We start from the raw sequence: 27,691 nt of genomic DNA on the forward strand, positions 1-27,691 counted from the left end.
GACCACTGTGTCTGCTTTTATGTGCGTCCACTTCTCTTCTCTTGGGTTGCTGCTCATGACTGAAACAATGTCACCTATCAAGTATATCTCACGTCAGGAACAAGCTGGAGACTTGTATAGTTTTCTTGTATAGGCATGAAAAGTGTTATGTTATCAAATCCATTTATCCAAGCAGAAACCTTACATAAGGTGTTACAGTGTGTGGAATGATGCACCTGATCCTCTCTGCTCCAGTTCATATGAGCACAGGTCACAGCTTTGACAGGAACAAATCAAAAGTGAGTCAGGACAAATTCACTTATCATTTTTATATTTATTGCTTTTAATTACAGGAAAAAAACAACAATTTGCATAAAATCCAAATTCCACTCTATAAATATATTTGACCTTTCCAGTACAGAGATATCAAAGAGTACAGTAAACATTACAACTGAGGGTGGCAGCAGTGACCCCTTGCAAATGTACAGTACAGCATTTTTCAAACCATCACGGTGAGCAAAACTACACTCGGATTGTTTTGTGCATCCTCAGTATGTACACTGGACGTCCCTCTTCATCCACACTCTGACTGGTCCACATCTGCTCACTGCTTGTGATCACTGGATCCAGCACTCTGCGGGATCTTGTGATCCGCTTCAAGTGTCGAACGAAAGGAAGAACTTTCTAAGGAACAGTTGGGGACGTGGTCCGATCTAACAGCAGTGCGTTTGAAGCTGTGCATCCTTTACAGATTTACATCACATATCACGTGTTCTCCACCACTGGCATCTCCTGACAGTCACTTTTTAGCATTCAAGAAAACAAGTGTGTATGCATAGATTTTAATGGAACTAATACACGGACAGCAGGTCGAGCAGTGACGGCAGACAAAACCACAAAGACAAGCAGATCGTCCTCAAAGCCCTGAAAACAACCAAAGAGCAGCCTGAGGGCCCCCTCCAAAACACACACACACACACACACACACATGTTTGCACAGCTATCCTTGTTAGGACTTTGTATTGACTTCCATTCCCTGATCTGCTGTTAACTAAAACCAATTCACGCAGATCCCTAAACCTTCTCCAGGACCTCAGAAAGGATGATTTTCCTCATCAGGACCAGACTTTGGTCCCCATGAGGACTCCTGGTATGGGAAAAGGCGCCAATAGGTAATAAAAACAGACACACACCAGGAAAAACATGACTGGACCAAAAAAAAAAAAAAAGAAAAGAAAAAAAAACAAACAAACAAAGCATAAAATTCCACCTTAATTAGGCTGAACTACAAGAACTAAACTGGTGAGAAGCATCTCTGAGAAGAAATGGCTTCTACCAGGCTGCCAGGATATCTGATGGCTTAAAACCAAAAATGCAACATATTCATATTACCTTGAGAGAGACAGGACAGAAAGCAGCCACAGATGCTCACGCAGGACATGCTTCACTATCAACAGGCCAAACGTTCAGACTGACGTTACTTTGTTTCTCACATGGAACCCTGAAGTGTTCAGTACTGAGTAAATACAGGATATACTGTTAAATAAACAGATGAATAGAAGCAATTCATCATTATGAAATGTCATTTCATTAGACACAGCAAAGCCTTTTTTCATGTCACTGAGCCAATCATGAGCCCCCTGCTAGTCAAACTAGCCAGTTCAACAACTGCTACCAGATTTAGCCCTTTAGCAGGTGTTAGCAAGAGCAACAACAATGTTAAAGTAATACTGAATCAACTACATAACTGCTGCTGTAAACAGACAGACACAGTAACTAAACCTCTTTAGCTCTGAAGCCTTAGCTCAACATGGCTGCTCATGTTACCTTCCTAGCTTGCTTGTAGACTTGGATTACTACTCAGCACCACAGTGAGAAGTCAGTGTTAGCAGTGCTAACTAGCTCCTTTCAGCCAGAGTGAGCACAGACAAAGACGGTCTGCATGTTAACATCTTTAGATGGAAAATGTTAGTAATGTAACTCTAAATTTACCAGCTAACGTTAGCTGCTGCTGCTAACACTGTCCTCTTGACTTTGATGCTAAACCACGCTCACAACCGTGCCTAGCTAGGTAGCTGGCTAGATAGGTAGCATGAGCAGCCTGACAAGGCCAGAGAGAAACAGACATGCTAGTTTCTGTATCTGTTTATTTACAGCAACAGCTAGCTGTTAGCTTCAGAATTACTTCAGCATTGACACTACTCTAGCTAAGAGATGCTAATTGGCTAAATATCATAGCAGTCTTTGAAGTTGCTGGCTTATGAGAAGCAGGAGCCACGTGATTGGCTGAAAGGTGAGAGGGCGTCAACACCACAGACATAAACAGACACATGACGAACTATACACCTTCAAACAGTGATGAAATAACATTTCCTAACAATGAATTCAGCTTTTCTTACAACACTGGGTTGTAGAATTATCATCAGCTATTGTTTCATTTACTATTTGTTACCTTTACTCTTTTAATACTGTACACTTTGGGGCTCCTTAGTCTTACACATTGCCTTCATTTCCAAAATACTTTTTTAAAACCTTCACATTAAACATTAAAGAGTCAGTTATCAACAGATTTCTGCAGAAGAAAATCCCAACATACATATTTCAGATTTATTCACTCAAGCGTAGAAATATCAATTATTGGCCTCCTCTGTGTTTCACTTCAACACACACTCTGCTTCTTCTACAGGCTTAACATGGACCCAGCTGTGCACAGTTCACTGTTTAAGAGGTGATATGACACACAAACACAGCCGTCAGCTACAAACAAACAGTACAATAATACAGCAAGACTGCAGGAAAGAAATGTCTGGATGACTCAGTCGATATAACGTGAGGTTTGCTGTCCATTCCGACCCTTTCAGTTTGTCTCTCTTATGTCCAGGCTTCATAAATTAGTCAGCAGAATAATTTGGAGCTGGCTCCACAGCTGACATTTCTGTACTTAGCTGTCCAACGTGTTAAAAATGTTAATGGAAGCTAATTTTTGGGTGGATGTTGCCGTCTAATTACAGAGTCATTTCATAGACTTATGAACTCTACTTCTCTCCAGCATGTAACATCCTGTAAATGTCACTTGTGGCCACAATTGAACATAAGTTGCTTTAATGATGGGAACTCCATCTTCCAACAAAACTAGCTGCTGTAGCTAGCAGCTGTATTGACGCAATAAGTGTACTGCTGCCAACGTGCCGCTGCAGGTTCTGTCACACAGACACAAGGAACTGGCTCACATGAACAGGCTGAACAAAAGAAGCAAAGAAATGACAACTCTCTTGGATTTTTCAGGCTAACAAATGCATGAAAAGACATCATTGTAGGGTAGAGGTCTGGAGGCAGGGGCATAAAAATGTTTGCCTTTTACTCCTGGATGGTTTGAAGCAAACTGAGGCCTTCAGAATTGGTTCAAAATCCTGTCTTGGAGGTGTCCAAAACAGAATAGCTTCATCTTCAGGAGAGCATGAATCTAGTCGTACATTGGTGTATATGCATACAGGTGGGGATCGTAGCCCGACTGCAGCTGTCAAAGTATGTTGCTCTTCACCAAATGACTGAGAGAAGTGGTCAGTGAACTCAACTGGGAACGTTGTACTTCTAGTCTCTGTAGTTTAAGTTAGAAACAGTGAGAGATCTCACTCCCTCTAAAGTTTTCAGCCATAAAAAGCTGAAATACATCAGTGTCCTAAAACAGTCAAAATGACTTGACTTTATATTTTGCTAGTGAAAATGAATAAATCCCATCGTGGTGTGGACTCTCTTAGTGCGCTCGTTTTCCTGCCTCACTGTAGTGCATTTCACCGAGTACGAACAAACTTAAAATCTGAATAAAACAACATCACAAAGCAGCAATTACTTTCCAACTAAAACCCACCGAGTGGCAGAACGCAGAGCGACACCCTCTGATACAGTCAGATTCCTTACATCAGGTGTACATTCACAAACCTTACAGCAAAACTTCGCTTGCATCCCTTGTTCGATTCTCGTTTGAATTTTTGAAAAACTGCTGTACAATTCTGTCCGATGATAAAATCCTAGGTGAACAGTAATGACGAAAAAGCATAAATACGCTATTTTAGAAATAAGTGTATAAGAACCTTTTTTCAGTTGAGACTAGTCTCCTTAATGTAAAAACAAACGAAAAAAAAATTACCCAAAAATCTCTGAACTTCCTAATAATTAAGTAATAAGTTAACCATTTCCAACCCTCAGTGCAAAAATATGAAAAACAAACTGAAGGGGAAGGGACCGGGAGTCACATGGACCGTTGGTGTGCACGAGACAGTGAATCATCTCCATGGGAACAAGATTTTCTCAGGCACAAGTACTTAGGCTTTGTCCACCAAGCCCTTGGCAGGTCGCTCTTTCTCTTTCTAAATGTTTTTTTTTTTTTTTCTTTTCCTGAAGTACTCAGACGCTTCAGTGCGCTGCTCACACACGCGCGCGAACACACACACATCGCCTGGGGAAGAACAGAGGACCGTCACTGTGGAAACCAGACCAGCGGAACTCCTCTTCATCCTTTCTTCCTCTTCAGTCGGCGCTGTCGAGTGCTTCTGAGATGTGGGAGGCTGCGTATTTCAACCGGAAGCCACCTGCAACGGAAACACCAGCACACATGAGCAGCCACGTGAACACACGCAGAGACGCATCCAGACACACAAAGGACAAACGGTCAGTGCACAGAAGAAGAAGAACAGTCGGATCATTACTAAAGCTCAGTGAGGGCCTCGATTGGTGGCAGGCTTTCACTTTGGAATGACCTAAACATGCACTTCTCCTACATTTTCGTTCCCATACCCTTTACATTGTTGCGTTCTTGATTCAGTTCATTCACAGTACCTTCAACTATAAACTGGGCAGTCACTGGTTTGCTGTTACTTTCAAATCTAATTGCAGACTTCTCAATGAAGACGTCTGCCATTGATGCCAAAGTGACTTTGTTGCATGACACAACATTCTGCAAACTCATCTGTCGTACCCTTTGCAGATGCTGCTAACAGGCAGGGTGAAGAACCACCACTGTCATCCACTGTGTGGCAGACGTGCCCCCCATGGAAAAGCTCTGGGAAGCAGCTCTGTGCACCTTTGTGTCACTAGTCCAAGACTGTCTTTAAGCATTGCTGCAACCTGTGGCCAATGACAGAAACATGTTTGCTGAGGGTGTTTTCCACCCTGCAGCCTCAGGGGGGCAGTGATGAGCCCATTGCTGCTTGGTGCACCAAAATGAGGCAAATGCACTCAGAAATGTATTTAGATGAGCTACACAAAGGTGAGATTTGTGCTTTATGTAGAAGAAGTGTTTTCATACAGAATTTATTTCTAATAGAAAAAGTTTAAAGGATGAAGACCAACTGGTTGGTTTGGCAAATGCACATCTGGATAACTTCTCCACAGCCCCACAGCTGCTTCCACAAGCTTTTCTACGGGATGCCTTTGAAACAGTCCCTCCCTTCATGGATGAGGTCGTCCCAAACCAGGCTGGATAACACACAGCAAGAGTCTGCAGTGTTAACCCTGCTGCATGCACAGAGTGGGAACTTTGGTAAAATACTGTCAAAACCTCAAAACACAAAATTGTAGGCAACACAAGCGACAATCGAACTATTACTTGACTTGTCTGTTGGAGGGAACACTGACATGCCTACATCTGCTCTAGATGGTGCAAGTTGGCAGGGGTAACTACCAATAATGTGACAACCACTTGTCAGCTCCTGCCTGTTAATCGTGAATGAGGGAGCTTGTGAGTTATCAATGGGTCTGAAGCCTGTTTCATGATGGGCTTCATGTTACAGGTCAGCCTTGGCTCTTGCCACTCCCTGAGAGGTGAACACACATCAAGACTTTGGTTGCACCTACTGCTTAACTGTTTTTACAGCAGTTTGGTTAGATTCGCTCTGTCTGCCTGACTACAGGGTGTCCTCCTCTGGTAAGAACACACACATTCTGCCACATTCCCCTCACACTGCAGAACAGGTGTCCAGGATGATAACCAACACCTGTATTTTCTAGGATTTTAGTGTTATATGGTGCAGTGTGAATGTTCCAGTAGCATGGTTTCTGTTCTGGCCAAACAAACCAAGCTGAAGGAGGTAACCCACGAGAGCTGAAGTAAAGAGCTCAAAGCATAATTAATTAAGGGTGAGAACTACTGTTTCATAGTCTGGGCTGAATGCTTGACTATGATACCAATGACTGCTTTTGGTTCTGGGGGAGGAAATCTAAGGGTGTCTTTGTTTGTGCCTGCTTCGAGTAGCTACACTACCTTGCTGTGTGGAGTCTATGGAGGGTTGGTTGCAGTCCTGAGCATAGTGGCCGCTCACTCCACAGTTATAGCAGGACACATTGCCGTTCTTTTTATTGACTCCACCTCCGCCCAGTGCAGCAGCAGGCAACATACTCAGTGTATTTGGGTACACATGCTGGTAGACACGCTGACAGAACGATGCTGCCGGTGCCATCTGCTGCTGCAGGTTGTAGTTTGCAGCCGCCGCGGCCGCCACTGCGGCAGCCTGGGTGCTAAGCATATGTGATGGCACGTCCGCATGGCTGTGAGAGTGAGTGTGGAGGGGGCCGTAGGGGGGCGGGTGTGCAGGAGGTGGAGCAGTGGGGAAGAAGGGGGACAGGGTGGCAGCACCATTGGCCTGGTGAGGAGGCTGGGCCTGGGTGAGGTAACTGTTGCTGCACAGGCTTGTTAGGTGGAAGAGAGGCGGAGGAACGCTGAACACCTGCCGTGCTGCTGCCATCTGGTGGGCAGGGAAGAATAAGGGTGCCTGGCAGCCAGAGGCGCCGCTGACACTGTTGTTGTTACTGACGCTGACTCGGCCACCACAGTTGTTGTGACAACCACAGGTCCCACAGCCCATTGGCTGCTGTTGCTGTGGTTGTTGTTGCGGTGGTGTTGGCTGCTGGGGGGGTAACTGTTGCTGCTGGGTTTGCTGAAGAGTAATAGAGTTGCCAGGGGCGACGGGGGCACTTCCACAGGAAGCGCTGCTGTTGCTGTAGGATGTACAGTCGCTGTGCGCCGTGCTGTGAGTAAGTGCTGGGCTGGGGCTGGGAGCAGGTCCAGGGGTGTGGGTGGGCACAGCTGGAGGAACAGCTGCTTGTACATGTCCAGGAGATGCAGCTATTCCAGAGGCTGCAGGTGCTCCTACAGTAGGCATAACGGAAGTGGGGACAGGGGGCACGGTGTAGGAAGAAGGCAGGCCAGACGGTAAGGTTAAGCCGGGGTGCTTGGCATGTGAAGTCTCCACATGTGGCAGAGAGGAGGCCAGGCCTGAGCTGACACTGGCCGGGTCTTGGCAGGGCAGAGACTGCTGAAGAGGAGAGGCGTAGGATGTGGGGCCCGGAGACATGACGCTGATAGCTCTTACAGGAACCTGGTGTGAAGCCTGTGGGACAGCAGGGGTAGAACCACTCCCTGGAGCTCCATCAGTGCCACCTTGCATGTGAGACAAAACCGTTTTAAACCTCTGAACCATTGGCTGCACAGCAGGACTTCCTGATGGGTGGAGGCCAATAGGTGGAATCCCAAAGGTTGGGAGCATGTCCCTCTTCTCTGGATCTCCCACAATTCCAGCGCCAGGGGCAGCTGAAGGCACTAGGGGCATCTGCATCATCAGTGTCCCAGATGAGGGCTTCACATCAGGGACGATGCTTTGGCTGGGAGGAGGGACCAGTGGAAGAGGAGGGTCAGCGGCCCCGTTGGGGAGCACATAGGGCAGAGAATGCATGAAGGGGGAGAGGGAGAGAGGGGGGAAATCTGGGTTGGTCTCTTGGCAGAGCAGCTCCATCTGGGCCCGGTGGTTCTTGGAAGACAGAGGGTGGACTGAGGAGACCTCCCCCACCACAGCTGGATCAGTCTGGTGGGCAAAGAACATGTCCGGGCCAGGACCTTTGCTGGAGTCATCAGAGTGGCTGTCTGTATCTGACAGAGAGGCAATGGCAGAGGGAAGCACAGGTTCAGTCCATGTTACGCCAACATCCTTGTGAGAGAGGGCAATAAAAGAGTGTTCTTTAAACACTGTGCTGCATGTTACCTTTGTTGTTGTCATCCTCACTATCCATGCTTTCTGGGCCTCTGTGTTGAGGGCTGGATGGAGAGCTGTAGCTTTCTGATGATGTTTCACCAAAGGTATCTGGACCAGAGCCTCCATCTGCAAGAGCATGAGCGTATTAAACAACAGACAAGCAACCAAACATCAGCTTACAGAACAGAAAGTACCCGTTTCTGTTCATTTACATTCAGTAGAGCTACGGTTGTGCATGTGCTGTTGTGTAAAAACTGTACGGTTTGTGTGGAATGCGGTCTGATGTCGCTTTAAGCAGTAACAGCCTCAACAGCTGCCTTGTGTCAAGTGTCAGTAAAAAGATGAATGTCAGTTATTCGGCATATCTAACAGACAAGGTTGTGGCGAGATTAAAATAATGTCCTGTTTGGTCTATGATTGTGTCGGTAGAAGTGTATTTATTGTGCAAGGTATTTGATTAGATAAGCAAAATCTCTTCTGTAGACATGAATGGTACTTTATTTCAGGACCTTTCTATAGCAGGCATCAAAACTGGGATCTTGTTTATCCTAAGTGTGGTACACCATGTTTTAGTTTATGGAACTCCATTCCCAAAACGCCTTAGAAGATCTAAATAGAGGCCTGTATCACTGAATTACTTTGTTACTGAAGAAAACTTGGATGAACATCAGGGATAATAATATCCTCAGAGTGTATAAAAATCTGTGAATCACGGCTGTGTGTTCATATGACTGAGTTATGACTGTTTTGCGACCTTGCAGCAATCAAGCACTAAAGGCTGTTCGGCCTCCATGAGCTGCGTCACAGCTGACCTTAGTGAGAACACATCCACGCATGCACTCAGCATGGCTCTGTGTTAGCAAGTCACTTTCTCTGAGAGGCTGGATGCAACCAGTATGAAAGCTCAATCTTTAGGTTGTAATGTTTATTATGTTGATTTCTACCATCTTGCAGCTGTATCATTTTAAACTGTTTTAAAGATTGCAGAAAGGTGCTTAGAGGCTCAAGCAGGAGAAATAATATTTAATGTTACATTAAAGACTGCCATGAACCTTCTGTTACAGGACTGTTTCATGTCCTCATCCAGATATACTCACCTTTCCTGTGAGGTGACAGGGCTGGTACCAACCTACCGTTGGCTATAAAGGTAGCGCCCTTCCCCTTCCCCTTTTCCCTAAAAAGAGACACAGTGACGTCAACAGAGAAACACGGTAACAAGGGATGCAAACGTGGTATGTGATGAGTGGAGGCAGTGGCAGATTATAGACTGGCGGGCCTCTAACAGAGCGCTGTGGTCCTTCCACAGCCCGGTAAGGATAAGTAGCTTAAGTAGCTTCACTGGCAGCGACACTACACTCTGATATCTATACAGATCACAAAAACATGTGACTGGAACTTTGAAAAATCCAAGAGTGGCTATCATGTGACACACAGTGTGCACATGACTTCCATCTTTTTCCTTCTTTTTGTCTCTTAATGATGACTGTAAAACTACCATAACACGGTCATAACGCTGACCCACCTGTCCGTGGGCAGGCCTCTGCTCTTAGCTTTAGTCACTGGGTGGCTTCTCTTCTCGGTGTCCGGGTGCTGTGAGGAGGACAGTGAGTCAGAACAGCTTGTTGACTTTCAACCAAAACCCTTGCACAGCATTACAGAGACTTCCTCTAGGATTTGGGTACTTCTTGCTACCATTATTGATTTTTTTTTTTTTTTTTTTTTTTTTTTGGCGATGTTATTTCGTTTTCCCAATGTGGTTGCAGCCACAAGTCATACAGAGAGAGAGAGAAAACTCTGCTGACAAAGCAGCACCCCCCCCCCCCCTCTCTCTCTCTCTCTCTCTCTCATGCGGTCTTGACCTATATCAGTGAGATTAGCGATGAGTACTCTCGCTCACGTGGCGGTGTGTGACACACAGAGGAGCAGCCATGTTTATTAAGTCCTACGGGCCTTCATGCAACTACAGCCTATAATGATTAACCGGTGTTCATGGAATTGTCCTTCACTGTGAACCGCGTTGCTGAGCTTTACAGTTGAGTTAATCATTTGTCCGGCACTGCTAAATACCTCTGCTGCTGTTACATGAGAGATGACCCAGCAAGGCCCTCAAGCCAACACAGCCACAAACAACCCTCAACTAAAAATGAGTTACTGTGCAAATATTGAGCTTGTTTCTTTTATATTGCTGTTTTTTTTGGAAATGCAACCTTTCCTAAACTCGTGCTGATAGTAGATTTTTGCCTTCAATTTGGAAACCAGCTGCCGCAGCATCGTTTTAAGCAGATGTTTTCATCGTCAAACAACAAAAACAGGTGAAATAAATGTGCCTGCTCCAGGAAATAATACATTTGAAGGTCAGCAGACATCCAAACAGTTTAAGAGGGCTTCTTAAGACAATATATCATGACTTAGAGCATGAGCCTGTGACACACGCTGAAATGATCAGCCACGCATGTCAGCAGTTAAAGCAGCAGTAGAAAGATGTCTGGCCATGTGAAGCAGCCCTCACCTGTTCGGCCTCCTGGCTGCTCCTCAGTGGACAGCTCTTCCTCCTCTCTGCTGGACCATTGAGCTCTGCAGCGTGGCCCCCCCTCCGACTGTCCCCCTGGGAACCCTTGGCGCTGGAGAGACTGGTGGAGAATAGAGACATCAACGTATTGTCCTTTTCAGTGAGTATCAAATGTTAAACATGCCTGTCTCACTGCTATTACTGAATTTGGGGATGTAAGTAAACATATCTGTATGTCTTCACTCTACACTCTATGCTACTGCTTTCTACAATACATTATTATTTGCTGCAGTCATGTCCTACTTTCATCGTGGGGATGAAAACATTTCAGAGGCACAGACCAGCCAGCCTACTTACCCTTGACACGGACTCTTGGTCCCATGCTTTTTCTTGTGTCCCTGAACATACGACTCTAAATCTGAGAGAGAGATCAACACAACACCATTAAACCTGCTGTTAATCAACACTCAACATACAAGATGTGATGTAAATGCCTTTTTAAGATTGTTTTCCCACTGTGGCCAGGAAAATAATCTGCAGGGAATCCCTTTAGGATGAATAGTGACAAATTTGAAGATACAGGAAAGAGCAGATAGAAGAACAGCAATCATATCAGCATCATTATCCTTCTTATAAACTGCTAGCTGTTGTTGCTAAACCCTTACTAGAACCCAAAGCCCAGTGAAACCATCACACAAGACATACTACACCACACTTTGCCACTATCCTGAAGAACACATTGAAAATTAACAAGTTGGGTCAAAGCAGCTGTTCAAGTGAGACACTGGTCCATCCTATCTTTATAATATACATGAACATATGACATTTAACCACAAAGAAACGCAGCTGATTGTTTGATATCCTTTCAAATTAAGATGTCCTCTTTCTTATTATTGCAATTATTTTTAATGTTACAGGAAAAGAACAACTCAAACTGCAACAATCTGTTATCATCAGCAGGGCATCAATGATCTGTTCCAGCTGCTGCCAGGGCGCTTTTATTCTGAAAGAGACCATTTGGGGAAAAGTGTTTGGACCAATTCATGAAGTATAGTGTTGACGTATTTTCACTGTGTCTGCATTTAAAGCATAGCTAGGTAATGAGGGGAGGCTTGTGGAATTAGTTTTAGACACTAGCAGTTTCCCCCTGCTCACATTTGCACAGGCAAATTAAGTAAGAAATCAGCATGATTTTTCTATTGCACAATGTATATAAGATTCAAGGGAAGCAGCAGGAGTATCAGTGATTAATCTAACACACACAAGGTCTTCTGGCCTTGACAACCCTACAAGTGTGAGGCAGGCCAGAGCTGTGGTCACTGCTGCTGGAGCTGAACACGGTCCAGCCCATGATCAGGCAAATATAGCCGTGAAATATGAGGATTTGAAACAGACTCAGCCTTTCCAAACGACCTCCAAAAATAACTTCACTTTTCATGTTTACTATGTCGCTCCAGCGCGGACGGCAGCCCCGCTCGGTGGGCTGTTCCTTTGCTTTGTCTGCACACACAGTCGGGCCTCATTCACTGATTATACATGCTCTTGTGCTTGTCTTTGTCTTCTGCTCTCTCCCTCCCACTACTACTCTCCACAGAGGAAAACACACAAAAACACGGCTGTGGGAAATGAGTGGAATCATTCCACTTCCTCTCACCTTCCTCCTGACTGGAGGCATCAGAGCAGTCTCCCTGGTAGGCCTTACCCAGCTGGCAGTTGCCTATAAAGGAAAAAGATAGCTTTGTTTCAGTCATCACACTGAAATGTGCTGCTGTAGATTTATGATAGCACAAGTTTCCCCAGCAGAGCCCATTTGTGGTTCAGCGCTTCAGTCTTTCACATCTGGTTGGACGTCTATAAATATGCTTACTTTGGACTACATCCATGTTGTCTGCTGACCCTGTGATTAGTCTTGATTCTGATCCATAAGTTTTGGCTGCTGGATGTCGAGCCAAACACTTAATAATTATATAAGTAAATTCTAGGCTTTGGTGCAGTAAATGTTGTAAAAATGACTAAACGTGACAGAGATAAGTTTATCTTTTCAACATGTGGTTTTGAATACTTCGGTGAATTATTCACTTAAAGCATATAGTGAATATTTTATGTCTTCCTTTGGAATCAATGCGTAGCAAACATGCAAATAAAACCCTCCAGCATAGCCACAAATGCACAGACTAACCAGCTATTCAACTCTGCAAAAGAAACATTTCTGTTTCTTTAATGGCCGCACATGGCCTAAAAGTATAAAAGCTTTGATTTTCTATATGCTTTAATGCCCCAAAATTTGATACGTGATACTGAAAAAAATATCTAATGAACCACAATGGAAAAGAAAAAAGAACGGCTACATTTTTTTTTACATGTTCTGTGTGTTTTTTGGTGTTGTCGTGCAGCTTATAAGTCACAGTGTCATGGCTGAGGGTAAGAAGAGGTGGTCGTCCATGAATTGTGTGGTACCAGAGCACACCAGTCAGTTTCACGGTCACGTCCGGTCCGTGACTTAATAAAACCGCCATGTGTGCTCTGGCTTTGACCAATTGTGCCTGTACTGCTAACAATTATCTATCTAATGTTTTAATGGTTTAAGATCACGACAGTGCCTCGGCAAGAGCTGCTCACATCATGATGAAAGACAATTGAATAACTGCAGAGAAAATAGGATAGGACTGCTATTTTAAGAAAACCAAAAACAGAGCCTTGTTCCATATGTCTGATGGTCATAAATGGCAAAATGCTGTAGTGCTGCTCCTTGTAAAACGTGCAGTTTATTTATGAACTAAAGCGGAAAAAAGCATGAGAACATTGTGAAAATGAAAATGATCAAAGACATGCAGTACTTGGTCTAGAAGAAGAGGACAGAGGACATGAGCACATGACATCCTTATGACGACAAACTGTCTACATGTTACCCACTGAAAGGCTGATTTTAAACTAAACCTTCACTGCTTGTCTGATACTCACATCTGCAGCACGTAGGCTTTGTAGAGTAACTGGAGTCACAATTGAAGAAGCTGCAGACCTTTCTGGTCTGTTTGAAGACAGGAGGAGCAGACAGGAACCTTTCCCTAAAGACGGACAGAGGGGAGGACACAGAGGCGGTGAGTAAGGGAAACCTGGCTGTCGTATTTTTTCTCGGGAGAATGAATACAACAGAATTCACCGCAACGCATCTGTGGTCAGCAATCAAAGACGCTGATGAGGTCAAACGTGATGTGCCATAAAGGATTAGCAAGTTATCACATTGTGTTTTATTTATGTTTTGGTCACAGCGTCCAGACTTTTTTTTTTTTTTGGAATCTGGGATTTAGGATTTGTGTGGTGACCATAGATTTACTTGCATCTTTCCTTTCCACACGAATGTGGATAACTGAGACCAACTTTGAGGGTAAAATGAACACTATGAGATTCTTTTATGTTTGTTTTTGCATGTCTAAAGGAGGAAGGGATCATATGACATTCACTTTCTAATGAGCCGCAGTTTCATACTCCCACAGTGAACGATGGACTCACACGTTTCTCACAGTATTCAGCTTTGTGTGCTAAACAATAACACGCTTGTCCTGAGCACGCAAATGAGTGCTTAAAACAAACCTTTGCAACCATACGTACATCTCCTATTCAATGCCAACATGCGTAGTTACACAAACAGCGTCCAGCTCAAATAAAAAAAGCAAAAAGCTTTCCTTGGCACCAACTGAGCCTCCACCCATCGGGGAGGAGCAGAGCGAGCAGCACAGTTCATTGTAAAGCAGTTGGGTTGTGAGCTGTGCTGAGTTCAGGCAGATAAGTTTCACTTTCCACTGTTCCACTTCACACTAAATGAAACTGATGCACACCACGGTGTGTGTGACTAGAACATCGCATGAAGGGTGTAGCTGGATCTTGAAAATCAGCGTCACCCTTTATCAGCGGTCGACGACCCATCCAACCATGTCTTAGCATGCCTGAGGCTGCGTGCTATGGGCACAACAGCAAAACAGGTTAAAGATAATGTTCTCACCTATTCGAAAGAGATAATCATAGAATCTCTGAGGAGCTGCGTCTCTACAGCAAAGGTTTTCAATCTCTGAGGAAGAGCAACATGAGCACAGATAGACAATGTGCGTGCTTTGGATCTGAGCACAGCAGGAAGTTGCTTATTGTATTTTTCACCTGCTGCTGCTATGGTTCACTTACTAATACGGTCAGCAGGGACTGTGACACGCAGCTCATGGAGGATTATGGTACTTTAAAATCCTTAGTGCCTGACTGCGATGATTTGCATCAAACATCCTGCTCATTTCCCTTTGAGTCGTCACTGAGTCAAGTCTAAACACACAGACATGATGCATATAATCTCCGACCGTCCATCCTTATCTACGGCATTATGCTCCTTAGAACTCCACAACTTGCCTGATAATGATCATATTTTTAAGTTTTCGTCAGTATCGAAGATGTTTATCTAATTCTTCTTCTTCTTTTTTATTTATTTATTGATTTCAAATGACAAACATCTCATGTTGTATTTTTGTTACACTGTAAAAAGTTGAAAAGATGGATCACTCTGTAAAGGTGCCTCCTTAAAGCGGACTCTGTGAACTGCTGCTGTTATGTGATTCCAAATAAAGGAAAACATGTCTTAAAACGAATATTTGTACAATTCTTCATCACTTTCTTCAGGTTATACTCATTTTTTAGAATTCTCTTCAAGACTAAGGCCAACTGCATCACAATAAAGATTAATATTGATCAGTAATGGGAAATTATTGTGGTGTTAGTCTTTCAGTATTATGATCGTTCGACACATCAGATGTATATCTGGGCTAAATGAGATGTACCTGAGGTTCTTCTCCACATCCCTGCTCTCACTCTGCTCCCCCTGGTTCAGAAGCCTCAGGATGCTTTTCTCAAAAGACTCAGTACACTGATCCTTAGGAAGCTGCAGAGAGAAAGAGGGGGTGTAAACAACAACGACAACAAGCAGGATACACTAAGAAACATCATCATCATCATCATCATCATCTACATGAACAGCTACTTAAGTAAGATAAAACTGAAATCATTTGTGAGTGAACTTGGAAAATATCATATGCAATTCAGCTTCAGTGGTCTTGAATGAAGCTTTACACAAAGAATGGTCTTGACATATCTCACCTTACCCTGAGACTAGAGCCAAATTGGAGTTTTTCACTAAAAATCTGTCTCTCTGCCTCCATTGTTCGGCATTAACAAAGCAGTCAAATAGCCCTTTTCACAGCAGACATTTTAACTTGTTTATGCACCAGCTAGTTACTACATTATCTATGGCTCTCTTCTTTTCAAGTGTCCCAGTAAGCCATGATAGTGTGACAATGAGGCAGCACGGACGACACCACGATCCTGTATATATCCAAAGGATATTAAATGACAGTAGCCACCCCAGCAACAGCCTGTTCACCGTGCTGCCGTCTGGCCAGCAACACAGAAGCTGCCGTACCAGCAGACTACAGAACAGCTCCTTTCCTCTCCTCAACTCCTCCACCCTCCGCCATAAAACAGAGTTTTTCTTGTGTGGCGTAAAGGGGCTCAAACTTGCATTTTGTTGTGCATGTTGTACAGTCACAAATAAACGAACCATGAAAGTCAACACTGAAGCAGCTGAATGGAATTAGGTCATCATTCATTTTTTAACTTTAACAGGCAGTATTGTGAGAGAAAGGTCTGTCACACTGACTCTACATGGTGCTGATACAATCACCTCACATAACACATGGCTGAGCATAAACTGAATGCTGATTTAGCTGAGATTCAACATTTTTGCTGCAATAAATTACTGATTTTCCAGATATGGAATTGGTGTGCAGCCACATTTTTTGCCTTGGTTATGTTCATAAATGACGACAGCATAGACGCAGCTATGTAACTTTGAAAGTCTTGAATATTAAATAAGTAATTATGAAATATCTGATCAACTGAATACATTGTGTACAATATATAAATGAAACAACTATTTGTGAAACTAAACTCATTACTATGAAATAACTTCATTTTCATTTTATACTTTTCTTTTTTTTTTAAATATCTCATCTGCATAACTCTCAAGCTATGATGCTCAGCAACAGCCACCAATGTTAGCTAGTTAGCACCTCTTAGCTCTTCACTTAGACGCTGAGTAATAATCCAGCACCACAGCCTGGCCTAGCGATTTAGCCGGCTGGGTAGTTAGTATGAGCGGCCTTGTTAAGCTCAGGCTTAAAAATTAAAGAGGTTTAGTGTCTTTCTTTGTGCACTCCATGTATTTATAGCAACAGCCTCTTGTAGGTTGATTGTGCTGTGTCTACACAGGAGACGTTTCATTTTCTGGCTATTTAAATCAATCCAGCTGCCTATACAGGCCACGTAATGCTTCTCTTTTCACTAGTGCTGCACATGTGGTAACACAACCTAAAGCGTAGTTTTCTTCTACTTATTACATGTGTAACTACAGTCATTGTGCACTGGGCTCTGAGCGTTGCCAAAATGCAGGCGAGCTACACTCAAAGCTGTGCCTGAACGCAGCCTGTGAAGACACAGACAGCCCTGCTAACGTGCTGCTCACTCTCCTCCTGTGAATATACAATGTTACTCTGACACTGTCGAGTTAATAGAAGCTAAGTGGCTAAAAGGAGAATGAAAGACAAAATGACATTATATAATTTATTCACAAACATATATATATATTTTTTTTTTCATAATGAATATTTATTAATTATATATGTAACGCTTTGGAGTTGCATATGTGACATAACAACAGCATAAATTCTGAATTTAAGTCCTAGTTAGAGTGACAAAGAACTGCTGTTTCTCTTCTATTGTGACCTGTAACAGGATGGATGAAAAATCAGTGACTTCAACAAAAGTTGGTACCTTAAGAAGGAAGTTCTCCAGTTCCAGATGGGTTTTGGTCACATTAGTAGAAGAAGAGTCTGACCATTTCACCTGAAACACAGCAGAGGACATTCTCCATCACTACATCTGACAACACTATGACAGGACATGGGGCTATGCCAGGGTTTCATGGTACAGTGTCAGTAAAAAGTAATACCCACACACACCAAAGTATACATCAAACAGACAAGCCTGCACCTTACTGATTCAAGTGACCTATGATTGGCTCATTTCCCTGACGATGAAACTGAAGTCACATTTAGTCAAAATTGCGCACAATTTAATCTAAAAGGTTGAACATTGATAGAAAATAATACTGCGTGTAAAAAGCCATTTTACAAAATCAATAACATTCTCCATAAACCAAGTTGTATTATAAATGCCATGACAATAAGACATATGATGAATAAGCAAATATTGAAGTGTGGATATTAGCTATGCAGTTCTTATGCCTTTCTGCTTTAAATGAAATAAAGTATTTCAAACATGTTTTACCGACCAGCATGTATGCATTTTGGGATTGGATTAGATTTTAGCATGTAATGATTAAGAACGCTGTAATGTAAAGAACAAGAAAGTAATGACACGTCAGCCTCTGTACTGTATCAAAGGACAATGAGCAGAAAAATTTTCCTCTTTTCAGCAACTTTCTGGGCCATTTGAATATATATTCTGAGTTTATGAGGTGCACTTCAATGCACCATAAAATCCCTGATGGCACCCAGGCACTTGCCGTGCAAAGCGATGTAGGCTTAAGAGTTTATGAGGTGCACCTGTATGCATCATGAAGTCCCTGTGCCTGTGCCAAACTCCGATGCAGGCAGCAGCCAACACTAAATCCTACATGAGAGCACAGACGACAGGCGGACTTTGGCTGCTCCTTGCCGCATAAGTGATGATTCTAGTGATCCAAACGGAGGTCTAAAAGTGTACTTTACATGGACATGTAAGATCTGGTTGGACAGAAAATAGGTACGTTAGGCCACATGCCATTCCTGTTGAGACACAGGGAGGTGTGGCATCTTTTCTGAGCTGTACGAGCTCATGAGTTACTCATGGCTATGAATAACTGGATGAGCCTCAGGAATACATGAATTAGGGGCAGGAACAGTACCTCGCGGCGTTATTCTAAAAACAACGTTACTCATGAAGAGGGAGGTAACGTTGAATAGACAGTGATCACAAGTGGCAGGAAGTCATTACGAATGACTTGATCGATGTTCATTAGGCTTCCTGAGCCAAAAAAAAAAAACTGATCAGAAATCAGGATCAGTAAATATTAGCCAAACCGTGTTTGCTCTGATCCATTATGGCTGACCAATGTGGTTCTATTTCTATATCAATAAACTAATAACTAGCATGACTTAAGCTTTTTTTGGTGCGTTTACATTGTAAGTACAAGTTAATTCCCCTGACTATTACATAAATATATTCAGCTGTCTGAACAGTCACACGCTATTACATTGCACATTGCTTATTGACTTTGTATGACATTAACAGCAGACTGTGACTCAACATACGACAACTGTGGGGATGCATTACTGTCTTAACACCAGATGAATTTAGAAAGACAATCACAAGCGAGATGATGCAGGCTTTTCTTACTGCAAAGCCATGCTCAGTTAGGTTTGAGTAAGCCTACTGTATCACATAAAAACTGGATTGCTGTTGCTCATTTTAATGTGGTCCGAATATTTCAATTCACTTTAATGACAATACAACAAAGTTGGGGGGATTGTGGTATTTGGAATTCAGTGCAGAATACTGTGAAGCTAAGTTATATAAGAAAATGTGAACATTGGATCAAGATTCTTCTGCGGGTAGACACCAATGAATCACGCGCCCATTAAAACAGCATATTCCTTTTAAACCGAGCAACTAAATGTAGAATATTGATTTGAAATCCCAATTTGAACAATTACACAAAAGTGGTAACTTTTACAGTGTCTGTCTTATGCAAGAGTTCCACTTTAATTAAGCTCAGCACTGGTTCCAAAAAGCCAGACCTGAACTTCCACATAGCTGCGCCAGCCATTTCTTTTCCAATGGACCAGCAGGAAATACACTTTGGAGTCAATCGATCAATCAAGGTTATTTGTCACATATAATCCTGGAGAAAAGGCCGTTATCCGGGTGGTTGAGATCCTACTGACTGGTCTAGTGTAAATATCCTTTAGGCTGGTAGAGTACTACCTGCTGTATCTGTAGTATCTGAGGTCAAGCAGTCAGTCAAGCCAACAGGAGATCATCTTCATCTGCTTTACTGAGTTTACTTCTGTAACCTCTGGGGCTGAGAATGAAGCCAATGTAACTGTAACTGCATTCAGGCTGATGGTGGAGGTACTCAGTTGAGGACCAGGAGACGTTATCTGGTCCTTAGTCCAGATATAAAAAGTGTGGCCTTAATAAACAGTCTCCCTCACTGTCCTCTGCTTCAGCTTCCTGCACGGTAGATGATGAAGATGTACCCCCCAGTCCCTTGTTGAGCCTCAGATTATCTGTCTCCATCCACAGGTCAGCAGCTTGCTGTGTGCCAGATGTCTCTGAGGTCATCTTTAACAGGTGAATGTGCATCAGGGCTGAGAGATGAGCGAGCAACAGACGATATCTGGACGTGTCTTTTATTATGTTAAGATGTGTTCCGCAGCTGGTCTTGCATGAGGCTGGGCTGCTGCATGACGGACAGGAGTCACACAACTTCCACTATTCAGTAATTACCATTTTTTTTGGGGGGGGGGGACGTGTTGAAGTCTGACATATTTAAATCCCTCTGGTCATAATGTCCGTTGAAAATAATTCAAGAGTTAGATGTGAAAACATTCACGCTCTATACACCATTTTCCCCCGCTTCTCTGGTGTCCACCTTCCCTCTCACTCCTCTCCTGATATTTTCACACCTAACTCTGTGAATTCTAAGTTTAGTTTGATCGAACCGGAGTTGGTGGCGATTGTTGGAACAGTGAAAAATGAACCAAGTGAGAGCACGAGAAAGACAGAAAGAATTTTGACGGTATAGGACACTATTTTGTTTGTTGATTTTGTAACATGTAGATATACAGATCTTTTTCGAGCTGATACATAAGCTGAAACCTAATTTTTAATCATTTTTACAGCCCCATCTCATGATTTGCACTGCGATTTAAGAGGCAATTTAACCATCTTGTCAATGTTGCGGTAACAATCTGGATTGCCTGTATTTACTATTCGGACAAAGTCATACACAGAAGTCTCTGCCAAGCATTTTTTTGCTCGCCTTGAGTGCATCCATTCTCTCACGGTGGAGTGTCCGTCAAGTTGCACGCTGGCCTCATATTTCTGAAGAATCATGTGCATCATTGTGTTGCCAAAACAGTGGAGGTCTTGCATTTCCTGAGGCCGAGTTGAAGGATAAAAAAAGTAAAAAGTGATCACATGACTTGCGTTCACGCTCCATGAGATCATCTTTACATTCTTCAGTGGTCAACTCTTCCCTCTGAAAGCTGTTGGATGTGGTTTTCAAAATGTTGCCAAGCATGTTGGCCAGAAAACACTGAAAACGCTCTGTGCAGGTATGCTGCAGGTCACTGTTACCACTCATAGCCAGTTCCATTTGAATAGCTGGCAACAGTCTTAATATTTTCTACAGCGTTTCATGCCACCATGCAGAAAATCCGATATTTTGAAACTTCCCCAGTTTCAAAAAGAAGATTCTCTTGCATTTCGTTAGAATGTCAAACTCTCCTCAAGCAAGTAAGATTGTGTGTGTGTGTGTGTGTGTGTGTGTGTCCAGCAGGTGCAATAAAGGAAACACCAGGCAGTAAAGGAAACAACAGACATAACGACACTACTCAGGACTGAGCGTTTACAGTCTCACTGAATGGAAGATTACAAAGACAAAAACAGTGTCATAATAAAAGAACACTTCCACCAGAGAATTCTGAAGCACGCCAGCATGTGTGTCTGTGTGTGTATGCAGTGATGTTACCTACCTCAAAGTTGTACTCCTTGTCTATTCTGGTCCGAGAGATGCCCTTGAGCACAATTCCCTCTATATGCACTGCTGCAACAACAGAGACCAGTAATAAACTGTTATGACTCAGTGTCTCTGACAAGGTCAGCGGGACAAGTAAATATCAACTTCACAAAGGTAATGAGGTTAAAGGTCACGTCAAAATGCTTCTCAGCTCCCTCCTATACCTGGAGCACATTAACCATAATCATTACTTAGGTGTAATACATCTAGTATGTATAACGTGCACTGTTTCCATTCACCTTCTCTTTGTGTTGCCCAGCGGCTGGAGCGCCGGCTCTGGAATGGAGGATAGGAGGCCGCACATTCCCCCAAACCTGCTGGGGAAGGCAGGTAATCCACCTTCTGACCCGTCAGCTCCTGGAAACCAAAAATACACACAGTTAATTACGGGCTCATACTGCCCTGTTACGGTCTTGACCATTAATAACAGCGAGTCTCTAATGTGTAGATATTTAGCTAATTAGAAAACACACTGACGCAACATGCCTTTATGTTTCTCAGAATCGTACCAGCAGTAAATAACACATCACGTTTATTCAATGTTTATACTATCAGAACAAAGATGTCAGAAAAGTAATCTCTAGAATCTGTGCCAAACTGTCCATTCAGAGATGTTTCCGGTGGAGCGGCACATCCGCCTGCTGAGCCCAGTTAATACAACCTCCACCCCGTAAGAGTAGTTAACGCTATGAATATGATTTGGATTATGACATTATGATATTCAAGAGAATATAATAGTGTTAAATGGAACATGATGCTGTCACACTGTCACACCAAGCACAAACAGATGCTGACTTTGGTCATATCCTTAGGCTCACCTTTGGCATCAGGGTAAAACCCTTAACATCCCCAAATAAAAGATGTTTTTTCTCTGACACTAATGCAGAGCCCACACATAAACAGCCATTTGTCAAAACGTCTGAGTTTTGGCCTTTCATCCACCATAAACACAGTTTTGTCACTGAAAACTAAGCTTTCAGAAAACTCCTTCCCGGGTGAAGATATTCAGAAACTCTGCAGTGTTGACATGTAGACAAGGAAAGCATTTTTAGGCTCGTGACAACGGAGTGTGCGCCATTATATCCTTTGTTTGATGTCATTGTGTGTGTGCCGTTGTTTCCTTTGCTTGCTATGGCAAAGGTGGGTCATGCCTTCGCCATAGTAGACCTTTAGTTGCAGTTAGCCTACCAGTAATGGATTTAGTGTTGGGGTTATATTGTTGCCTGTTGGTTTGGCATGCTCTTGGTAGCGTGTCAATAACCACATCCATCGATCAAGATCACCAAACCCTAATACAAATACTGAAAGAAGTATTCTACATGGACAGCGGCTGAGAAACACCATCCATGTGGATTTCAAACATGCAACTCAACAGCTGCCTAGCAACCAAAAGCGATGACAGAGACTTTACGTAAACACAAAGAAACACCAGGAACCACTGCTTGTTTCCAACCATCCTCTCACTCACTGTTCTCTCTCCCACTGTCTTTTACCACGCTCGACAGCACCACAGTCCAAAGACTAAAAATGGCATGTGTGATTTTATTAAGAGCAGTGCATCTTCACCAGGCCAGGCCCTGACTGACTCACAATGATGTCAACCTCATGGATTCATCGAAAACAGGGCCAGCCCCGCAGAGTGTTGTACCAACTGGATGTCGGCTTTAAGGTTCACTCACTGTGATAATCAAATCGAAGTTTATTGTCGCGTAGACAATCACACACAGTACGGTGAAATCTGTGCTCTGCATCTCACCCACCATGAGCAAGAGGAGCAGTGGAAAGCCACTGTGCTGCGCCCAGGGACCAGCTCCAACTCTAAGCCAATGCTTTGTTCAAGAACATACATATTTGTGATGGTGGGCTTTGGGCCAGATGTCTCTGTGATCATCTTTGGCAGGTGAATGCGTATCAGGGCTGAAACACAAGTAACAGGTGAGATCTGTACTTGGCTTTTATCATGTTGAGATGTGAGAATCCCCTCTCACATGCTGCACTGCTCAGAGGCAGTTTAACCATCTTGTTGGTGTTGGAGTAACAATCTGGATAGCTTGCATTAACTGCTTGGACCAAATGACACACAAAAGATGCTGTGAAGCGTTTTCCTGCTTGCTTTAAGCGCATTCACTCACAGTGGAGCCTCTGTCAGAAATGGCTGACTGAAATTCTTTAAGCCTGTATAAAATGCACCTGTTCTGTCCGGGGCAGAAAGGCCCCAGACGGCCTGCAGGGTCGAACCCAGAACCTTCTTGCTGTGAGGCGACAGCGCGTGCAATGTTTCAACAGACTGGAGGGTTCAAGTCCAAGCAAACATTATGCTGATTCTTTCCACTGATTAATAGACCCAACCAGAGGGGAGGAAACACGTCCAACAAGTAAAATCTGAAGTTTGAATCAGTTTGGAATGGAAGATTGAATGAAAACCTGCTAATTCATAGATCTCCATGGACAATGATGCAAGACAGAGTATAGGAATTCAGACATTGACTGATGGAGACAAAGACAGGATAAATGCTTGAGTGATGAAACAGTCTTCTTCCCCCAGGAAGTCCATTTTGTAGTTCTTCTAAAAGCGACTGGTAGACGCTAACTCCATGAAAGCACAAACATCACCAAAGTGACATTAAGCATTCACTTCTTCAACAATGTCACCTGGTGGCAATTTTTGCAAGACAGAGGTATGTCTGGAATTATGTTTGTTTGATTGGCAGGTGTCTCCCACTCAGTCCTGGAGGGTGCTACACAATCCAGCACACCCCCCCCCCCCAAACAAATATGAATTTGCTGGCTTCAGTAACTGAATAGCATTGCTGCAAACACCAAACCCAGCCAAGACTTCAGCGGCCTGTCACACAAATCAGGTTTACAAAGTTCTCAGGATACCATTGTAAAAGGCAGCACTCCTACATTTAGGAACATGAACTGGCATGGAAAGCATTGTCTCAAGGTTTAGTAAGGAAATTCAGCTCAGATGAGCAAATCTGCTCTGTTGGAAAGGCAGCTGGCTTCCTAACTTTCCCCCTAAGATGTCATGTCCATGTCTGAATATGAGAACCAGAAGGTGCTGCAATAACTAGCCGGCACAAATTGTAAACGGCAACATTACATTATTGTGTAACTAAGTTTTTACCTTGGTCAACATACAATTTCAGCAACATGTGCTACTAAGTCTTAACACATGTCTCATTGAGAAACTCTGCTCTGCCCAACACTAGGACATGAAAAAGTCAGAGGCATGCCTACCCCTGTTACTTAATAAAGGCCTCCTCACACATGTGCTCCAGTTCCCAGGCACGCCTCCATTTCCATACGATTGTTTGATCCTGTTTTTATCAAAAGCTCCGATACTGAAATACAGACTGAGTGATGACATGATTAGACAGCTGTGTGAAAAGTAGGCCAAAGCATGGGTCATGTCATTTAAGTCAACATTCGCACTGGCGGAAACCTTTGCTGTTAACCTGTAACTACTGTTACTACGAAAAGAAACTGAAATGTAACAGGTGCAAGCACTCAGCCAATCATTGATCTGATTAACAAAACTTCTCCTTCACAGGGGGCAATAATCAGAACAATCAACTGCAGACAATCCTGCAGACAGTGGCATGTCTCTCACGGTTAAAAAGCCACAAGTGAATCAACACTTAATCAAAGTCCTGCTGCAGCAGTTACAGCACAGGCCAGCGGGGACAGGCAGGCTGGTAGAGAAACAGAGAATACTGAAAGAGACGAACAGCGTTTGGCATTCCGTGGATGTAGCTTTAATAGGGGTACAGCTAAGCATCCAGTAAGCTTATTAATGACTTTCACTGGGCACAGTATTTAGAGAGATAACGGTGGCAAGATCCGCAGCACCAGTAAACAGGACGTCCCACAATGGGACCAAAGCAAACAAGTCAAAGCAATATCCCCTACATTTGATCGTGTTTAACAGGTTGAAAGCACCGGGCAAACTTTAGCAGCTGGCAGTTTCACTAGCTAGCTTAAAAATGTTAGCTAACTGTGCTACCATTAGCGGTCCTGCCATGGACGACAGTTGGTGATACGAAAGCGACCTTTCCTCTGCATACTGGGCCAATATGTAATGTAACAGTGTGTACTTTTATCTATTAGCTATACGGGTACATTTTAATTGATTTATGTTGAGCCAGTCATGCCATAAACCCCCTCCAGAAGAGCTCAAGTCGAAGTTGAGCAAGTTTTAAGATAACGTTAGGCAGTTATCGTTCGCTTAGCTTTGAATGGTACTCGTGTAGGCTTATAGTCATTACCGTTGCCTGGGCGTTTATTCTAAGCTGACTTTGACGTCTCTCCTCTGCTATGGCAAGCTCTATTTTGTCGAGCTGCCCTCGGACCATCTCCCGTTGGTGGAAATGGAAAGCTGGGTGTAGAGAGGCCATGGTAAAAAGCAGCGCCAACTGCTCCAGAGGTCCTGCCGCTGTTTCGTTAGTGGAGAAGCCGCAGTTCTGCTCAGACCGCCCGTACACGTTCCCGTCCTGACACGGTTGATAGGATGAGTGATGATGAGCGTCCCTGAATGGAGGAAGGGAGTAGTCATAATTTTTGTAGAACAAGGCCGGATCTGCATGGGTCAGTATCCGAAAGAGTATTCCAGCACATTCCCTGCTGTCAGACCCGAGGAGGGACAGGCAGACCAGGAGTTTGGATCGAACCACTGGGTCAATCACGTCTGTTAAAACTCCCAGATCGCTCGGACTATTAGCCCGAAACTCAAAGTCCCTTAAAACATGGTAGTCTTTTCTAGCGATATCCTCCAAGTACGATCCCAAAAAGCGGAGCTCCAGGGGTTGGCACATATGTAGCAGCCCGCACATGAACTCGATCCGCTTAGCGGGGTTTAGATGAAGGCCGAACCACTCAAAAATAGTCTCCTTGTCCAGCTGGGATGGGTATACATTTGGTCTGGGCGACTCATCCAGTCTGTCTGATCCCGAAGAGGGAGGTGCAGCCCTGGGTATATGTTGGTGCCCCGAGTGATCAAATGAATCGTCCTCGGCCGTCTCGTCGCCTCCTTCCTCGCCCGTTTTCAGTGGTAGCTTCATTTTAATCATTATCAACGCTGCGGCAGACGCTTCAAAGTGTAAATAACGGACCAATATACATTATCGACCACTTACACCGTTTCGTAATGCTGAAAGGAGAGGAGAACTGTCAGTCATTTAACAGTGTTTTTACTATTAGCTAATCATCTGACGCGGCGATAGTACTCCAGCTTTCTCCCCCAACATTACGTTCTTCTTCTACTCCTCATTTCCGGCAGAGTAGCTATGTCCGGTGAGCACATCGCTGCCATCGTGCGACTGTCAGCGGACTTGCTATAAGCTACATTAGTCGATGCATAAAAAAGCTGACAAAAAGGTGGGCTCTTCACATCTTTGATCCAAACCATTAGGATTTAGGTTTGTTACCCATCTGGTAGTTTAGTGCACTGTTTTTAAATAAAACAGTTTAGCTACCATACATCAGCAGCCTGTTAATGACTTGTCCTTTTTTGTCAGTCTGTTAGCAGCTGGGAAATTATTCAACATTTGGATATATTTGCATGGTTATGTATTTTTAACTCTATGTTCAGTTCATCCAGCCATCATCATTAGATGTTGGTCCAGCTACCCAGAGACCCCTATGTTGGAATAACCCGTTGTCATTTGATTGAACACAGTGTTATTTGGGAATATGCACCATATGAGCACAATCTAAACTGAAGTACTACAAGTCTCCCAACACATGTTATTACTAACACAATATACACCACAGGTATATGCCACTCTCCATAGAGTGACTACAAGCAGTCTACTTTTCTATATTCAGGTGCTGCTCAGCTTATTTTGATCCATCTTCCCAACAAATTCAATTCATTTTAATTCTGAACATCCCTGCTATTCCAAAATTGCAATATCTGCAATACTCTCTTTTGTTCTATCAGTTTCATGAGCATGACCACTTTCACCATCATTATCTTATTGATTGCAGTCCTCTAAGATTGTGCAATAGGCTAATTTACATGATCAAGATATGGCTGGAGTAGAGATTACAGATTCTACATCAAAGCAAGGCTACAAAGGTGAGTTCTGAACAGCCACCTCAACTGATGGTGCTGTCTTTAGACCAAGAGACAGAATTGCACCGTTCGGGTCCAGAACTGCAGAAAGCAGCTTCACCACATCTAACTGTCAGTGAGAAGAGAGTCTGAGGGTCTGATGGATCTACCAGGGAAATATCTAAACATTATGTCAACGAGGAAAGTCCATTAGCACTTACAAG

The 27,691-nt window shown here is 43.5% G+C and overlaps 1 protein-coding gene across 2 annotated transcripts; it reads right to left on the reverse strand.

Annotated features, from left to right (window-relative positions):
- Window positions 1-293: 293 nt before the first annotated feature.
- zcchc2 (zinc finger, CCHC domain containing 2) lies at window positions 294-26,684 on the reverse strand. 2 transcript variants are annotated; one of them, XM_076761255.1, is made up of 14 exons: window positions 25,681-26,684; window positions 21,649-21,766; window positions 21,366-21,436; window positions 17,377-17,448; window positions 15,330-15,430; window positions 13,474-13,577; window positions 12,167-12,229; window positions 10,870-10,930; window positions 10,513-10,633; window positions 9,526-9,593; window positions 9,101-9,177; window positions 8,013-8,129; window positions 6,239-7,900; window positions 294-4,568 (listed from the first exon to the last, which is right to left on the reverse strand). In XM_076761255.1, the coding sequence occupies exons 1-14, from the start codon at window positions 26,479-26,481 to the stop codon at window positions 4,507-4,509; spliced, it is 3,498 nt and encodes a 1,165-aa protein (XP_076617370.1). In that variant the 5' UTR covers window positions 26,482-26,684; the 3' UTR covers window positions 294-4,506. The 2 variants fall into 2 exon arrangements, with proteins under 2 accessions (XP_076617370.1, XP_076617371.1); XM_076761256.1 differs by having other exon boundaries at window positions 21,366-21,433; window positions 25,681-26,614.
- Window positions 26,685-27,691: the final 1,007 nt, after the last annotated feature.

This window comes from Chaetodon auriga, chromosome 21 (assembly GCF_051107435.1).
Source record: "Chaetodon auriga isolate fChaAug3 chromosome 21, fChaAug3.hap1, whole genome shotgun sequence".
NCBI classification, from domain to species: domain Eukaryota; kingdom Metazoa; phylum Chordata; class Actinopteri; order Chaetodontiformes; family Chaetodontidae; genus Chaetodon; species Chaetodon auriga.

Excerpts from the sequence above, each read along its gene's own strand:
- zcchc2 (XM_076761255.1), bottom strand. The coding sequence starts at position 26,481 with ATGATTAAAATGAAGCTACCACTGAAAACGGGCGAGGAAGGAGGCGAC. Across the intron at positions 9,594-10,512 it reads GCAGCCAGGAGGCCGAACAG|CACCCGGACACCGAGAAGAG; the intron begins GTGAGGGCTGCT and ends TCCTCCTCACAG. Across the intron at positions 4,569-6,238 it reads CATAGACTCCACACAGCAAG|GTGGCTTCCGGTTGAAATAC; the intron begins GTAGTGTAGCTA and ends TTTCCGTTGCAG.